This window comes from Triticum dicoccoides, chromosome 7B (genome assembly GCF_002162155.2).
Source record: "Triticum dicoccoides isolate Atlit2015 ecotype Zavitan chromosome 7B, WEW_v2.0, whole genome shotgun sequence".
Classification (NCBI taxonomy): Eukaryota; Viridiplantae; Streptophyta; class Magnoliopsida; order Poales; family Poaceae; genus Triticum; species Triticum dicoccoides.
In genome coordinates this window covers 649,720,218-649,739,176 of record NC_041393.1, presented here as the reverse complement: position 1 = coordinate 649,739,176, position 18,959 = coordinate 649,720,218, and the positions used below count along the sequence as shown (strand labels likewise).

The following is an 18,959-nucleotide window of genomic DNA, read 5'->3' as shown; positions in this document are numbered from 1 at the left end:
CTCCATCGTAGCATCGTTGTCGTTACGCCATCTATTGCTTGTACGACTATCGCTACCGATTAGTGATAAAGTAAAGCAATTACAGGGCGTTTGCATTTCATACAATAAAGCGACAACCATATGGCTCCTGCCAGTTGCCGATAACTTCGGTTACAAAACATGATCATCTCATACAATAAAATATAGCATCACGTCTTGACCATATCACATCATAACATGCCCTGCAAAAACAAGTTAGACGTCCTCTACTTTGTTGTTGCAAATTTTACGTGGCTGCTACGGGCTTAGCAAGAACCGTTCTTACCTACGCATCAAAACCACAATGATAGTTCGTCAAGTTAGTGTTGTTTTAACCTTCGCAAGGACCGGGCGTAGCGACACTCAATTCAGCTAAAGTGAGAGAGACAGACACCCGCCAGCCACCTTTAAGCACAAGTGCTCGTAACGGTGAAACCAGTCTCACGTAAGCATACGCGTAATGTCGGTCCGGGCCGCTTCATCTCACAATACCGCCGAACCAAAGTATGACATGCTGGTAAGCAGTATGACTTGTATCTCCCACAACTCACTTGTGTTCTACTCGTGCATATAACATCAACGCATAAAACCTAGGCTCGGATGCCACTGTTGGCGAACGTAGTAATTTCAAAAAAATTCCTACGCACACGCAAGATCATGGTGATGGCATAGCAATGAGAGGGGAGAGTGTTCGTCCACGTACCCTCGTAGACCGTAAGCGGAAGCGTTATGACAACGCGGTTGATGTAGTCGTACGTCTTCACGATCCGACCGATCCAAGCACCGAACGTACGGCACCTCCGAGTTCAGCACACGTTCAGCTCGATGACGATCTCCGGGCTCCGATCCAGCAAAGCTCCGGAGATGAGTTCCGTCAGCACGATGGCGTGGTGACGGTGATGATGTTCTACCGGTGCAGGGCTTCGCCTAAACTCCGCGACGATACGACCGAGGTGGAATATGGTGGAGGGGGGCACCGCACACGGCTAAGGAACGATCCGTAGATCAACTTGTGTGTCTATGGGGTGCCCCCCCACCCCCGTATATAAAGGAGCCAGGGGGGAGGAGGCGGCCGGCCGAGGAGGGCGCGCCAAGGGGGGAGTCCTACTCCCACCGGGAGTAGGACTCCCTTCTTTCCTAGTTGGAATAGGAGAAGGGGGGAAAGAGGAGGAAGAGGGGAAGGAAAGGGGGGGCGCCGCCCCCCTTCCCTTGTCCTATTCGGACTAGGAAGGGGAGGGGCGCGCGGCCCCCTCCTGCCTCCTTCCCTCTTCTCCCTCGAGGCCCATGTAGGCCCAATAACCCCCCGAGGGGTTCCGGTAACCTCCCGGTACTCCGGTAAAATGCCGATTTCACCCGGAACGATTCCGATGTCCAAATATAGGCTTCCAATATATTGATCTTTATGTCTCGACCACTTCAAGACTCCTCGTCATGTCCGTGATCACATCCGGGACTCCGAACAAACTTTGGTACATCAAAACTTATAAACTCATAATAAAACTGTCATCGTAACGTTAAGCGTGCGGACCCTATGGGTTCGAGAACTATGTAGACATGACCTAGAACTATTCTCGGTCAATAACCAATAGCGGAACCTGGATGCCCATATTGGTTCCTACATATTCTACGAAGATCTTTATCAGTCAAACCGCATAACAACATACGTTGTTCCTGATGTAGGGTAAAACCCCTTTGTCATTGGTATGTTACTTGCCCGAGATTCGATCGTAGGTATCCAATACCTAGTTCAATCTTGTTACCGACAAGTCTCTTTACTCGTTCTGTAATGCATCATCCCGTAACCAACTCATTAGTCACATTGCTTGCAAGGCTTATAATGATGTGCATTACCGAGAGGGCCCAGAGATACGTCTCCGACGATCGGAGTGACAAAACCTAATCTCGAAATACGCCAACTCAACATGTACCTTCGGAGACACCTATAGTACTCCTTTATAATCACCCAGTTACGTTGTGATGTTTGGTAGTACCCAAAGTGTTCCTCCGGTAAATGGGAGTTGCATAATTCTCATAGTTACAGGAACATGTATAAGTCATGAAGAAAGCAATAGCAGTATACTAAACGATCAAGTGCTAGGCTAATGGAATGGGTCATGTCAATCACATCATTCTTCTAATGATTTGATCCCACTAATCAAATGACAACACATGTCTATGGTTAGGAAACATAACCATCTTTGATCAATGAGCTAGTCAAGTAGAGGCATACTAGTGACTATATGTTTGTCTATGTATTCACACATGTATCATGTTTCCGGTTAATACAATTCTAGCATGAATAATAAACATTTATCTTGATATGAGTAAATAAATAATAACTTTATTATTGCCTCTAGGGCATATTTCCTTCAAGAAGCTTGGAGAAAAGGGTGTATTGTCCCTTCTTGCTTGGGGGAGAAGAAGATGGGACGTGGGTTAGGCGAGGAGAAGGAAGGAGACGGTGAGGAGAAACACAGGAGGCGGGTGGGAAGGAAGCCAGTGGGCTTGATGGCTAGACACGGGAATTAATGGGGGGATCAAGGGTGGACTGGGAGGGCCGCCACGGAGCGCTACGGAGTAGTGGACAGCTCGCTAGACGTGTCCTAGAAAATCTCGTGACGAAAAAATATTCATGGAGGTCTGGACAAAAAACAAAATACTTTTTTTTCGAAACGGAGGCAAAGATTGCCTCATCTATTAATTAAGCAGAAGAGAATTGCCCAGTTAATTACGGAAAACTGGGTGAAAACCGGAACAACAAGGGCCAAGCCCACCCCAAAGGCTAACACACACTAGGCAAAGCCCACCCACGAACAACATCGATGACAACCATGTCGCCCACGCGACACAAGGTCCATGCCCTCGAAGCTGCAAATCTCCCGAGGCCGCTGCCTCGACATCCACTACTCCGTTGCGCCCTGCGCACTCAACCGACACCGCCTTCCGGGGCCGCCGCCCCGACATGGCACCGCTCACCCTCGAGCAGCAAAGCCGCACGATACATCAGCCCGCAACCCACACTGCTCAGGACAACTGCACGCAGACCACGAAAGTTGCATCACATCCGGGGCCGCCGCCCTGACATGTCACCACTCACCCTCGAGCAGCAACGCCGCATGATACAGCTGTCCGCAGCCCGCACTGCTCAGGACAACCGCACGCAGACCACGAACGCCGCACCACATCCGGGACTGCCGCCTCGACATGCCATCCAACCGCTCCCGCTGGGACGCGTCGACCGAGCCGACAACCTTGCCGCCCACGCAGCTCAAAGTCCTCACTCAAGCCATGTCGACAAACAGCCTTACCTCCTGGGGCCACCGCTGCACCGCTGCCCGAGGCCGCCGCCTCGGCTCTCAACTGAAGATCCCGGAGCCGCCGCCCCGGCATACACCGCCCATGAAAACGGAAGAGCCCACACAACATCCAAAGGCTGACTCTCCAAAGCGACGCCTCCAAGAAGGTTACGATGTAAAACGCCGCCGCCGCCCACTCCAGAATACTGAAGTTTAGGTTCTCACCCGGAGAGCCCAGGCACATGAAAGGAGAGGAAGAACTCTACGATGGCGCCTCCAAGAAGGTCACGACACCCATAGGTGCCAATGTCATCAAAAGCTTTCGCCCAAGTCCCTCATCACCGAACAATGAGCCTACAGATCTGGGCACCCATGTATAACCAGACCACTCGAGCCAAGCCTGATGTGAAGAGAACCTCCCGTCGTCAGCCGCCAAAGCCCTCACGCGATGACCCACTGCAGCACCTCATGCGACAAAGAGACGACGCGTTTGCCGGGGCCAGATCCGCGGGCATTGCCCCGAATCCACCGTCCCCAACCGCCGCAGCAGCCCATGCCGATGCAGCATCGTTCCGGGGCCGCTGCCCCGGCATCCTTGCCACAGTTCCTGACTGCTGTCACACGCGCCCACTGGAGCCGGTAGATCAGCCACCACCACGACTCCACCTCACTGCGCCGCCCTGGGCCTCCGAGCCGCGCCCCCAAGAGATCCGCGCAGCTCAAAGCCCCCTCGCGCCCTCTGCATAGCCACACCTGGCCGCCCGACGCGACTGTTGGGGAACGTATTAATTTCAAAAAAATTCCTACGCACACGCAAGATCATGGTGATGCATAGCAACGAGAGGCGAGAGTGTTGTCCACGTACCCTCGTAGACCGAAAGCGGAAGCGTTATGACAACGTGGTTGATGTAGTCGTATGTCTTCACGATCCGACCGATCCAAGCACCGAACGTACGGCACCTCCGAGTTCAGCACACGTTCAGCTCGATGACGATCCCCGGACTCCGATCCAGCAGGGTATCGGGGATGAGTTCCGTCAGCACAACAGCGTGGTGACGATGATGATGTTCTACTGACGCAGGGCTTCACCTAAGCACCGCAACGATATGACCGAGGTGGAATATGGTGGAGGGGGGCACCGCACACGGCTAAGGAACGATCACGAAGATCAACTTGTGTGTCTAGAGGTGCCCCCCTACCCCCGTATATAAAGGAGCAAGGGGGGTGCGGCCGGCCAGGACGAGGGCGCGCCAGGAGGAGTCCTACTCCCACGGGGAGTAGGATTCCCCCCCTTTCCTAGTTGGAATAGGATTCGGGAGGGGGAAAGAGGAGAGAGAGAAGGAAGGGGGCGCCGCCCCCTCTCCTTGTCCTATTCGGACTAGGGGGAGGGGCGCGTGGCCCAGTCCTGGCCACCTCTCCTCTCTTCCACTAAAGCCCACTAAGGCCCATTTATCTCCCGGGGGGGTTCCGGTAACCTCCCGGTACTCCGGTAAAATCCCGATTTCACCCGGAACAATTCTGATATCCAAATATAGGCTTCCAATATATCAATCTTTATGTCTCGACCATTTCGAGACTCCTTGTCACATCCGTGATCATATCCGGGACTTCGAACAAACTTCGGTACATCAAAATATATAAACTCATATTGAAATTGTCATCGTAACGTTAAGCGTGCGGACCCTACGGGTTCGAGAACAATGTAGACATGATCGAGACACGTCTCCGGTCAATAACCAATAGCGGAACCTGGATGCTCATATTGGCTCCTACATATTCTACGAAGATCTTTATTGGTCAGACCGCATAACAACATACGTTGTTCCCTTTGTCATCGGTATGTTACTTGCCCAAGATTCGATCGTCGGTATCTCAATTCCTATTTCAATCTCGTTACCGGCAAGTCTCTTTACTCGTTCTGTAATACATCATCCCGCAACTAACTCATTAGTTGCAATGCTTGCAAGGCTTAAGTGATGTGCATTACTGAGAGGGCCCAGAGATACCTCTCCGACATTCGGAGTGACAAATCCTAATCTTGAAATACGCCAACCCAACAAGTACCTTCGGAGACACCTGTAGAGCACCTTTATAATCACCCAGTTACGTTGTGACGTTTGGTAGCACACAGAGTGTTCCTCCGGTAAACGGAAGTTGCATAATCTCATAGTCATAGGAACATGTATAAGTCATGAAGAAAGCAATAGCAACATACTAAACGATCGGGTGCTAAGCTAACAGAATGGGTCATGTCAATCACATCATTCTCCTAATGATGTGATCCCGTTAATCAAATGACAACTCATGTCTATGGTTAGGAAACTCAACCATCTTTGATCAACAAGCTAGTCAAGTAGAGGCATACTAGTGACACTCTATTTGTCTATGTATTCACACATGTATTATGTTTCCGGTTAATACAATTCTAGCATGAATAATAAACATTTATCATGAAATAAGGAAATAAATAATAACTTTATTATTGCCTCTAGGGCATATTTCCTTCAGTCTCCCACTTGCACTAGAGTCAATAATCTAGTTCACATTGCCATGTGATTTAACACCAATAGTTCACATCACCATGTGATTAACACCCATAGTTCACATCGTCATGTGACCAACACCGAAAGTGTTTACTAGAGTCAATAATCTAGTTCACATTGCCATTTGATTTAACACCCGAAGAGTACTACGGTGTGATCATGTTTTGCTTGTGAGAGAAGTTTAGTCAACGGGTCTGCCACATTCAGATCCGCATGTATTTTGCAAATTTCTATGTCAACAATGCTCTACATAGAGTTACTCTAGCTAATTGCTCCCACTTTCAATATGTATCCAGATTGAGACTTAGAGTCATCTGGATCAGTGTCAAAACTTGCATCGACGTAACCCTTTACGACGAACCTTTTTGTCACGTCCATGATCGAGAAACATATCCTTATTACACTAAGGATAATTTTGACCACTGTCCAGTGATCTACTCCTAGATCACTATTGCACTCCCTTGCCAAAATCAGTGGTAGGGTATGCAATAGATCTGGTACACAGCATGGCATACTTTATAGAACCTATGGCTGAGGCATAGGGAATGACTTTCATTCTCTTTCTATCTTCTGCCGTGGTCGGGCTTTGAGTCTTACTCAATTTCACACCTTGTAACACAGGCAAGAAACTCTTTCTTTGACTGTTCCATTTTGAACTACTTCAAAATCTTGTCAAGGTATGCACTCATTGAAAAAACTTATCAAGCGTCTTGATCTATCTCTATAGATTTTGATGCTCAATATGTAAGCAGCTTCACCGAGGTCCTTCTTCGAAAAACTCCTTTCAAATACTCCTTTATGCTTTGCAGAATAATTCTACATTATTTCCGATCAACAATATACTTATCAGAAATGCTGTAGTGCTCCCACTCACTTTCTTGTAAATACAGGCTTCACCGCAAGTCTGTATAAAACTATATGCTTTGATCAACTTATCAAAGCGTATATTCCAACTCCGAGATGCTTGCACCAGTCCATAGATGGATCGCTGGAGCTTGCATATTTCGGTAGCATCTTTTGGATTGACAAAACCTTCTGGTTGCGTCATATACAACTCTTCTTTAAATCCATTAAGGAATGTAGTTTTGTTTATCCATTTGCCAGATTTCATAAAAATGCGGCAATTGCTAACATGATTTGGACAGACTTAAGCATCGCTACGAGTGAGAAAATTTCATCGTAGTCAACACCTTGAACTTTGTCAAAAACCCTTTTTCAACAAGTCTAGCTTTGTAGATAGTAACACTACTATCAGCGTCCGTCTTCCTCTTGAAGATCCATTTATTTTCTATGGCTTGCCGATCATCGGGAAAATCCATCAAAGTCCATACTTTGTTCTCATACATGGATCATATCTCAGATTTTATGGCCCCAAACCATTTCGCGGAATCTGGGCTCATCATAGCTTCCTCATAGTTCGCAAGTTCGTCATGGTCTAGTAACATGACTTCCAGAACAGGATTACCGTACCACTCTGGTGCGGATCTCACTCTGGTTTACCTACGAGATTCGGTAGTAACTTGATCTGAAGTTACATGATCATCATCATTAGCTTCCTCACTAATTGGTGTAGTAGTCACAAGAACAAATTTTTGTGATGAACTACTTTCCAATAAGGGATAAGGTACAATTACCTTATCAAGTTTTCTACTTTCCTCCCACTCACTTCTTTCGAGAGAAACTCCTTTTCTGGAAAGGATCCATTCTCAGCAACGAATATCTTGCCTTCGAATCTGTGATAGAAGGTGTACCCAACATTTTCTTTTGGGTATCCTATGAAGACATATTTCTCCGATTTGGGTTTGAGCTTATCAGGATGAAACTTTTTCATATAAGCATCGCTACCCCAAACTTTAAGAAACGACAACTTTGGTTTCTTGCCAAACCACAGTTCATACGGTGTCGTCTCAATGAATTTAGATGGTGCCCTTTTTAATCGTGAATGCAGCTGTCTCTAATGCATAACCCCAAAACTATAGTGGTAAATCGGTAAGAAACATCATAGATTGCACTATATCCAATAAAGTACGGTTATGATGTTCGGACACACCATTATGCTGTGGTGTTCCAGGTGGCATGAATTTGTGAAACTATTCCACATTGTTTTAATTCAAGACCAAACTCGTAACTCAAATATTCGTCTCCGCGATCAGATCGTAGAAACCATATTTTCTTGTCACGATGATTTTCCACTTCACTCTGAAATTCTTTGAACTTTTCAAATGTTTCAGACTTATGTTTCATCAAGTAGATATACCCATATCTGCTCAAATCATCTATGAAGGTCAGAAAATAACGATACCTGCCGTGAGCCTCAACACTCATCGGATCGCATACATCAGTATGTATTATTTCCAATAAGTCAGTTGCTCGCTCCATTGTTCCGGAGAACGGAGTCTTAGTCATCTTGCCCATGAGGCATGGTTCGCAAGCATCAAGTGATTCATAATCAAGTGATTCCAAAAGCCCATCAGCATGGAGTTTCTTCATGCGCTTTACACCAATATGACCTAACGGCAGTGCCACAAATAAGTTGCACTATCATTATTAACTTTGCATCTTTTGGTTTCAATATTATGAATATGTGTATCACTATGATCGAGATCCAACGAACCATTTTCATTGGGTGTGTAACCATATAAGGTTTTATTCATGTAAACAGAACAACAATTTATTCTCTTACATAAATGAATAACCGTATTGCAATAAACTGTTGGGGAACGTAGTAATTTCAAAATTTTCCTACGCACACGCAAGATCATGGTGATGCATAGCAACGAGAGGGGAGAGTGTTGTCCACGTACCCTCGTAGACCGTAAGTGGAAGCGTTATGACAACGCGGTTGATGTAGTCGTACGTCTTCACGATCCGACCGATCCAAGCACCGAACGTACGGCACCTCCGAGTTCAGCACACGTTCAGCTCGATGACGATCCCCGGACTCCGATCCAGCAGGGTGTCGGGGATGAGTTCCGTCAGCACGAAGGCGTGGTGACGATGATAATGTTCTACCGACGTAGGGCTTCACCTAAGCACCGCAACGATATGACCGAGGTGGAATATGGTGGAGGGGGGCACCGCACACGGCTAAGGAATGATCACGAAGATCAACTTGTGTGTCTATGGGGTGCCCCCTGCCCCCGTATATAAAGGAGTGGAGGAGGGGAGGGCCGACCCTCTCTATGGCGCGCCCTAGGGGAGTCCTACTCCCACCGGGAGTAGGATTCCCCCTTCCTAGTCCAACTAGGAGTCCTTCCATGTAGTATGAGTAGGAGACAAGGAAGGGGAAGGGAGAAGGGAAGGAAGGAGGGGGCGCAGCCCCTCCCCCTAGTCCAATTCGGACTAGGCCTTGGGGGGGCGCGCGGCCTGCCCTAGGCAGCTCCTCTCTCTTTCCCGTATGGCCCAATAAGGCCCAATACTTCTCCCCCCGTATTCCCGTAACTCCCCGGTACTCCGAAAAATACCCGAACCACTCAGAACCTTTCCGATGTCCGAATATAGTCGTCCAATATATCGATCTTTACGTCTCGACCATTTCAAGACTCCTCGGCATGTCCCCGATCTCATCCGGGACTCCGAACTCCTTCGGTACATCAAAACTCATAAACTCATAATATAACTGTCATCGAAACCTTAAGCGTGCGGACCCTACGGGTTTGAGAACAATGTAGACATGACCGAGACACGTCTCCGGTCAATAACCAACAGCTGAACCTGGATGCTCATATTGGCTCCTACATATTCTACGAAGATCTTTATCGGTCAGACCGCATAACAACATACGTTGTTCCCTTTGTCATCGGTATGTTACTTGCCCGAGATTCGATTGTCGGTATCTCAATACCTAGTTCAATCTCGTTACCGGCAAGTCTCTTTACTCGTTCCGTAATACATCATCCCGCAACTAACTCATTAGTTGCAATACTTGCAAGGCTTAGGTGATGTGCATTACCGAGAGGGCCCAGAGATACCTCTCCGACATTTGGAGTGACAAATCCTAATCTCGAAATACGCCAACCCAACAAGTACCTTCGGAGACACCTGTAGAGCACCTTTATAATCACCCAGTTACGTTGTGACGTTTGGTAGCACACAAAGTGTACCTCCGGTAAACGGGAGTTGCATAATCTCATAGTCATAGGAACATGTATAAGTCATGAAGAAAGCAATAGCAACATACTAAACGATCGGGTGCTAAGCTAACGGAATGGGTCATGTCAATCACATCATTCTCCTAATGATGTGATCCCGTTAATCAAATGACAACTCATGTCTATGGTTAGGAAACATAACCATCTTTGATCAACGAGCTAGTCAAGTAGAGGCATACTAGTGACACTCTGTTTGTTTATGTATTCACACATGTATCATGTTTCCGGTTAATACAATTCTAGCATGAATAATAAACATTTATCATGAAATAAGGAAATAAATAATAACTTTATTATTGCCTCTAGGGCATATTTCCTTCAGTCTCCCACTTGCACTAGGGTCAATAATCTAGATCACATCACCATGTGATTAACATCGATAGTTCACATCATCATGTGATTAACACCCATAGTTCACATCACTATGTGACCAACACCCAAAGGGTTTACTAGATTCAGTAATCTAGTTCACATCGCTATGACGGAGAGGTATCTCTGGGCCCACTCGGTAATGCATCATCATAATGAGCTCAATGTGACTAAGTAGTTAGTCACGAGATCATGCATTATGGAACGAGTAAAGTGACTTGCCGGTAATGAGATTGAACGAGGTACTGGGATACCGACGATCGAATCTCGAGCAAGTAACATACCTATTGACAAAGGGAATTGCATACGGGGTTGCTTGAATCCTTGACATCGTGGTTCATCCGATGAGATCATCGTGGAACATGTGGGAGCCAACATGGGTATCCAGATCCCGCTGTTGGCTATTGACCGGAGAATGTCTCGGTCATGTCTGCATGGTTCCTGAACCCGTAGGGTCTACATACTTAAGGTTCGGTGACGCTAGAGTTGTTATGGGAAATAGTATGTGGTTACCGAAGGTTGTTCGGAGTCCCGGATGAGATCTTGGACATGACGAGGAGATCCAGAATGGTCCGGAGGTGAAGATCGGTATATTGGTCGAAGGGTATTGGAGTCCAGAATTGTTTCGGGGGTACCAGGTGATGACCAGCGTGTCCGAGAGGGGTTTCGGAGGCCCCGGCAAGTGTTGGGGGGGGGCCTTATGGGCCAAGGGGAGGGGGCACATCAGCCCACTAAGGGGCTGAGTGCCCCTCCCACCCCATCTCACTTAACCTAGAGAGGTAGGGGCGCCACCCCTAGGGCAGCCCCCCCTCCCGGCTTGGGGGGGCAAGTTTCCTAGGGGGTGGGGGCGCCCAAACCCATCTAGGGTTTCCTCCTGGCCGCCGCCCCCCCTCTAGATGGGATCTAGAGGGGCCGACCCCTCTTCCCTTCACCCTATAAATAGAGAGGGGGTGGGAGGGCTGCAGCACCCTTGCTTTTGGCGCAGCCCCTCCCTCCTCCAACTCTTCCTCCTACTCCGTAGTGCTTGGCGAAGCCCTGCAGGAATACCACGAGCTCCACCACCACCATGCCGTCATGCTATCGGAGTTCTCCCTCAATTTCTCCTCTCCCCTTGCTGGATCAAGAAGGAGGAGACGTCCCCGGGTTGTACGTGCGTTGAACGCGGAGGCACCGTTCTTCGGTGCTTAGATCGGATTCGGCCGCGATCTGAATCGCTTCGTGAACGACTCCACCGACCGCGTTCTTGTAACGCTTCCGCATCGCGATCTTCAAGGGTATGAAGATGCACTCCCCTCTCTCTCGTTGCTAGTATCTCCATAGATTGATCTTGGTGATGGGTAGAAAATTTTGAATTTCTGCTACGTTCCCCAACAAGGATATCTACTCAAAACATCATAGAATGGCAACACGCCATTGGATCATAATATGTGGCATAAAGCACCATGTTCAAGTAGGGATTACAGCAGGGTGCGGGAGAGTGGACCGCGTAAAATAGATGAGGATGGTGATGTTGATGAAGACAATCATCGCGATGATGATTCCCCTCTCGATAGCACTCCGGTGCCACCAAGAGAGAGGAGGAGAGGTTCTCCCCCTTGTGCTTCCTCCTCCATGGCCTCCCCCCTGGATGGGGAGAGGGTCTCCCTCTGGTCCTTGGCTGCGATGATGGCCTCTCCGGGATCCTCCTCCATGGCCTCCGGTGATGATGGCCCCCTCCTGCAGGGTGCCAGAGAGGGCCTATATTGATTTCTCGTGGCTACAGAGGCTTGCGGCGGCGGAACTCCCGATCTAGGTTTCTTTCTGGAAGTTTGGGTATATATGAGAGGTGTTGGCGTCGATAACAAGTCAGGGGGGTCTCCGGGCTATCCATGAGGCAGGGAGGCGCGCCAAGGGGGGCGCCCCCCACCCTCGTGGAAAGCCCGGGACTCTTCTGGCCCAACTCTTTGACTCCGTGGCCTTCTTCTGGTCCAAAAATAAGCTTCGTCAAGTTTCAGGTCAATTGGACTCCGTTTGGTTTTCCTTTTCTGCGATACTCTAAAACAAGGAGAAAACAGAAACTGACACTGGGCTCTAGGTTAATAGGTTAGTCCCAAAAATCATATAAAATAGCATATAAATGCATATAAAACATCCAAGGTTGATAATATAATAGCATGAAGACTTCACAAATTATAGATACGTTGGAGACGTATTAGAGGGCTAGTCGGACTGAGGGACTTGGGCCGTCCCAATGTATGGAAAAGTTGACTCATACCCTTGAGCCTGTCCGGGGGTCATCCCACCCCCCCCTCGACAGAGGGGCCACAAGGGCTGGCGCGGGAGTGTTGGACAAAGTATATATTGGGCCTCGCCTTGCGCTGGCAACCTTTAGGGGCCGCCGATGCGGGCCCCTTTTCTAGCCGGCAACCCCAAAGTCTTTTCGGGGGCTGCCGGTGGAGATGTCCTTATGTACGTACGTGTTGCACTAGTTAGCCAGGGCCGAGGGGTGGCAAGAGCATGGTGGAGTCGTCAAACAGGGTAGGGAGGAGGAGGCAGGCCTATGACCTACCATTTGGAAATTAAAATACTTGTCAACATTTCCAACTTATATCAAATACAATATTTAGGAAATGCAGTGTATCAAAGTTCATAAATAAGAGGCATTTGACACCACCCCTTAACAGGTAGTTTCTTTATTTTGTATTTTTTTAAACTCTAAACCATCTAGTAAAATCACTTTAGTGATTAAAACAATATAGACACATGCCTGTAAAGTTTTTAGCTTAAGATTTTTTTTATCTTTTTATTAGAATAGTATACAGAAAAATTACGTATAGTGATTAAACATTTATGTATTTGTAAAACATTTATAATTTTTTTTCTTCTCAGATGAGAACAAGTCTTTCAATATTTTGCAAGTTTATTTGGCAACTCATTGGATCCACTTGTGGTCCTTTCCAGGCGTACATCAGCTGGTCGCAAGCCATATACTTGTTCATTTCCACTTGGTTTACTTTGATCAGAACTGTAAACCGAACCGAAATTTCGGTCACCCTAACTATTGGTTCCTGTATATAAATTAGCAGGATAATTTGTTCATCAACTCAGTTAGTAGAAAAACCGAACACCTTTCCCTCCCTTGGAGCATCCCATCCAGCCTATAACAATCTCACCCGTTGGCACTACTTGCATAACAAGACAGAAAACCAAAACATTAAAAAAAATGCACTAGCATTATGCTACTACAACTGTTTTCTGTCATAAAAAAAAATACTTGCATGCAAATTTATACTCCATGGAAATTGAAGAGAGGCCTTGTCTGGGCAGATCCGTGGTAATGCGGCCCAGTCGGCCCATTGTCTACCCATCTGTTTGATCCATTTAAGATCAGAAGAAAGGGGGCAAGACCTAGATCCCATCCTTCCATCCCAGTTCTCCCAGCCGCCGCCGCCGCCAGTCCTGGCCGCCGCAGTAACCGATTCGATTCGTCGAGTCCTCCCCTGCTGCAGGTATTGCTGCTCCCAAAACTTAATCTTTCCTCTTCGATTTTTATCCTTCTGTTTTGTTTTGTCTGTAGAGATCTTGTTTGTCTATTACAATGTCAGAAGAAAAAAGAAATCTCATCTTTCAGTGGCAGGGCAGGTAAATGAGGGCGGCGCGGCAGTTCGTGAACGTGGTGATGCGCACAGGCACCACCTACTCGGTGAGCCGCATCAAGCCTGAGGAGAAGCTCTTCTACGCATCCGTGGAGGAAGCGCGAGCCGCGGCGGCGCCCAAGAAGAAGATTCCGGCCCTGTCGAGGATGCCCGCGCCCAAGCTCAGGCTCGAGGCGTACGGCCTGGACGACATGCGGCTCGATTTCCTGCCCTTGTACGGGCGGGGCGGCGGCGGCGGCGGCGGCGACAGCAGCAGCGGGATCCTCTCCGTCGACTCGGCAGGCCACACCATCCTCTGCGACGCGAGCTCGGGCTGCGTCCAGCCTGCCCCCAGCCTCGGCGAGCCCAAGGGGGACAGCCCCATCTCGTTCACCATCGCTCGCGCCGGCGGCCCCGACCCCCGCGTCGCCGTGGCTCTGTACGTCATGGACAGGTTCCCCACCGGCCGCAGCTCCTGCAGCTTCGAGTCCCTCGCCTACGGCGAGAACAGCTGCTGGGAGTGGAGCCGGCTCCCGCCGCCGCCCTATGTCAACGACCCGGCCTACGACTGCACCGCTATCCACTCCTACACGCTGCTCAATGCAGGCTCCACCATCTGCGTATCCTCCTCCGGGCGCAGCCCCGTCGGGACCTACTGCTTCGACACGTCTAGCCGCCAGTGGAGGAAGGCTGGCCGCTGGGCGCTGCCCTTCTGCGGCAGGGCCGAGCATGTCCCCGAGCTTGACAACCTCTGGTTCGGCATGGCTGACAGCAGCCCCAACAACCTGTGTGCGTCGGACCTCTCCAGCCTCGACGGCGGGGCTCCCAGGATGCTACGCGAGTGGCAAGTCCTTGACCCGCCTCGGGGCTGGGTGCAAATAAGGGGCTGCCTGCTCTACCTGGGAGCCGGCAGGTTTTGCATCAACAAAGTTTTCGACATTGGGGACGAGGGCAGGACCAAGAGTGACAAGCAGGCTGCTGTCATCACCGGTGTGGAGGTGGTACATGATGAAACAGCCCAACTCCAGATGATCAAGCACAAGTCCTGTGTCAGCTATGCAGGCATCCAGTGTATCCTTTAGATCAATAGTGCTCCTCCCATATGAGTTGTTTTCTTCTTTCTCTAACCATGTTCTTAGACTGCAGCAGTTCACAGCACCATGTATATTAAATTTAATTGTGCTCTGTTCTTTTAAATGGGTTTGAGTTGTATAAAAATATATTTATGACAAAGAAGTAAAATATCAAAAATGGAAAAAAGAAAGCAAAATATAATTCCTACTCTCCATATCATCTTGCTCGCTCTTTGTTTTCCTATCATTCTTCAAAAAACAATTTGTATTGTAAAAAAGATCGTTCATGTAAAAAAAAATTAAGAACAAGATTAAAAAAACTCAGTTGCAAGGTCTGTCTAGGTCTACGTTGACTGAGACTTTGCGAAGTCTCAGTCGACTGATGACATCAGCATACGTATATGACATTAGCATATATGTACAAGCCAGGCCTGCTTCGTTTATGTGACTGTTTGCGTGTTTTTGCTGTTATGGGCTGGCTTTATACTTCTACTGGGCCGTTATCTCATCTTTTTCTTTTCCCTGCAATCTGTTGCTTTTTGCCGGATTTTTTCCTCTTCTTGTACTTGGGCTGTACAACTACAAATATAATATGTGTTTTGCTATCCAGCTACAACCTCAGCGTTTCTCAAAAAAGCTACAACCTCAACAAGTGAGGTAACTTTTTTGTTCAAATCATAGCATTTTTTTCCCGGAAAATTCTTGTATATGCAATACAATGCATGCTTGTAGTGTTTTTTTAGATGGGCATATAACTTATTGTCATTTTTCGTTCATGAAAAATTATAAAGGATTTGAACACAAAGAAACAATAATAATTTTGTGGTTGCTATTGCTTGCTGACGAGCTATGAAGTTGCTGCCTGCGGTTGTCAAAGTACAGAAGGACAAAGGACAATTTTGTTACATGAACAATTTCTAAAAATGTGTGCGAGCATTTTCTAAAAATTACATGAACATTTTTTAAGAACCGTGAACAATTTTAAATTTTATGGAGAGTTTAAAATAAATATGAATTATGTTTTCAAATACATAAACACTTTTTAAAAATACAGGAACATTTACTAAATGAATTGCATGAATAATTCTAGAAAATTTTTCATCGCGTATTGAAAAATGTTCACCGCATATCGGAAAAGTGCTCACTAATTATTTTAAAAAAAAACTTGAACATGTATTTTTAAATATTCATATACACACAAGGAAATGTATTTCTACTAATGGGAAATGAAAATCATATTAAAGGGAAAAAAAGCAAATTAACCAGATAAACAGGAGGAAAAAATTAAAATAATAAAATAGAGAAAGGAAAATTAAAAATGGATAATGGAAAACAAAGGATAAAAACAAAAAAGGGAAAAAGGAAAAGGGAAATGAGAAGAAAAACTGAAGTTAAAAAATTAGGACACAAATTTACAGTTGCAGTCTTGTTGTACCGCTCGCATTTGTGGGCTGATTGTGACACATTCAGTTGAAGGTTTAACGTTATACATGCAACTGGCCAACATCCCTTGGCGCAAGTTGCACTCGAGGACGACACTCGCAGTTGCGTGCCTAGTGACAGACATGCAACTGCCGCCCTACCCCCGATAAACACGACAGAGTTGCAGTCGGGACGACACTTGCAGTTGCATGCCTAGTGACAGACATGCATCTGCCACCAACCATTGACAAAAACACCACAGACCGCATAGTTGTAGTCGTGTTGCACACATGCACTTGTACTTAGGGACGACACTGGCAGTTGTGTGCCAAGTGGCAGACATATAACTGTCCCTCCCCACTGACAAACACCATAGGGTTGCAGTCGTGGGCGACACTTGTAGTTGCATGTCTAATGACAGACATGCAACAACCCCTTCCCCGACAAAACACCACAAGTTTGTAGTAGCATTGAAGACATACAGTACCACTCCGGGGCAAAACTTCCAATTGCGTACATTTTAAGACGACATGCAACTATCCCCTCCCCACCAACAAACCACACAGAGTTGTAGTCGGGGGACGAACTTGCAATTGCATGCCTAATGACAAACATGAAACTGCCCTCTTCCAACAAAACACCATGGAGTTACAATTGCATTGAAGACATGCAGTTGCACTCGAGAATGACACTTACAATTGCATGCCTAGTGATAAACATGCAATTGCTCCTCCCCGACAAAACACCATAAAGTTGCAGTTGCATTGAAGACAGGCATTTGCACTTGGGGGCGACACTTGGAGTTGTGTGTCTAATGGCAGACATGCAATTGCCCCTCCCACCGACAAACACCACAGAGTCGAGGGTGATATTTGCAGTTGCATGCCTACTGTCAGACATGCAACTACTCCCCCCTCCCTGTCGCGCTCCGACAAAAAAGGTCAATGGCAGTTCTTTGGGTAGACATGCAGTTGCATTCTGGGGCAACACTTGCAGTTGCATGCCTAGTGTCTGACATGCAACTACCTCACTCCGCCCACACACCCTCTCCTGCCGCCCTCCAGCAAAACAAGGGTCAGTTGCAGTTGAGGGTGACACTTGCAGTTGCATGCCTAGCGTCAGACATGCAATTGCCCCCCTCTCCCGCCGCCCTCTGACAAAACAAACGCCAGTTGCAGTTGGGTGCGTCGACATGCAGTTTCACTCGAGTGTGACACTTGCAGTTGCATGCCTAGTGTCAAACATGAAACTTCCCCCTCTCCCGCCACACTCCGACGAAACAAAGGTCAGCTGTAGTCGGATGGGTAGACATGCAATTCCAGTCGGGGGCGACACTTGCAGTTGTGTGCCTACAGTCAGACATGCAACTGTGCCCCCCTCCCGATGTCCTCCGACATAACAAAAAGACCAGTTGCAATCGGGTGGCCGGTAGGCATGCAGTTGCAGTCAAGGACGACACTTGCAGTTGCATGCCTAGTCTGAGGCATGCAACTACCCCCTCTCCTGCCGCCCACCAACAGAACAAAAGTCAATTGCATTCGCTTGTAGACATGCAGTTGTAGTTGAGGGCGACATTTGCAACTGCATGCCTTGTGACAAACACAACTACCCCTCCCCTCTTCCACTATCCTCCAATAGAATAAAGGTTAGTTGCAGTCGAGGGCGACACTTGCAGTTGCATGCCTAGTGTTAGGCATGCAACTTTACGGTGTACGCCCGTGAAAAAAAACATAGCACATAAACACAATAAAAAATTATTTTTGGGTAATACACAAAGAAACAAAGTAAAAAAATATATAAACAAAATACAAATAAGCAAATAAAACAAAAGTCCATGTAGGAAAGGCAACGACAACTCTGAATAAAAAATTAAGACAACAACCTGTGAGAATAAAAATTGTTCATGCGCGTCAAAATGTAGGTTCTTAAAAAAATTGAATGTTCCATATTTCCTAAACAAGAAAGATAATAAATCAAAAATGAAAATACAAGTAAAGAAATAAATGGAAAATCTACTAAAAAGAAATGAAAAAAGAAAGGTAAAAAGCTAGACAAGTACACATGTATACTGTATACATACACATAGAGTCAGCAGCCCCATTAACTTTCTTTTTCTGTACATACACGGTGCACACAACCCAGCAAAAAAGAAGAAGAAGAAAACATACAAAGATTTACATGGACAGCTATGACAATATAAAAATAGAAAAGCACAAAAGAACGGGCCGCAAACCACAACACACAACCCACAACCCACGTAGCGGAAGGCATACTATGCTGCTGCCAGCCTCTCAGATCGGAAAGGCCTAGTGTGTTTTGAAAAAGAAAACACATCAGAGACTGAATACAGGTCGTAAAGTCTCGGTCGACTAATTTTTAGCGTTCCCCTTGCATGTATGAGATGCAACCGGCCGCCACCGAGGGAAGTTGCGTGTCAAGGGTTAACATGAAACTGAATGAAAAAGGGACCCCC

General features: G+C 47.2%; 1 protein-coding gene across 3 annotated transcripts; it reads left to right on the top strand.

Annotated features, from left to right (window-relative positions):
• Positions 1–13,775: 13,775 nt before the first annotated feature.
• Positions 13,776–15,188, top strand: LOC119340529. Of its 3 annotated transcripts, none has more exons than XM_037612452.1 (2): positions 13,776–13,865; positions 13,994–15,188. In XM_037612452.1, exon 2 carries the CDS (start codon positions 14,003–14,005, stop codon positions 15,071–15,073), a length of 1,071 nt encoding a protein of 356 aa, XP_037468349.1. In that variant the 5' UTR covers positions 13,776–13,865; positions 13,994–14,002; the 3' UTR covers positions 15,074–15,188. The 3 variants fall into 3 exon arrangements, with proteins under 3 accessions (XP_037468349.1, XP_037468350.1, XP_037468351.1); XM_037612453.1 differs by having other exon boundaries at positions 13,777–13,865; positions 13,999–15,188; XM_037612454.1 differs by having other exon boundaries at positions 13,778–13,865; positions 13,988–15,188.
• Positions 15,189–18,959: the final 3,771 nt, after the last annotated feature.

Excerpts from the sequence above, each read along its gene's own strand:
- LOC119340529 (XM_037612452.1), top strand. The coding sequence starts at position 14,003 with ATGAGGGCGGCGCGGCAGTTCGTGAACGTGGTGATGCGCACAGGCACC.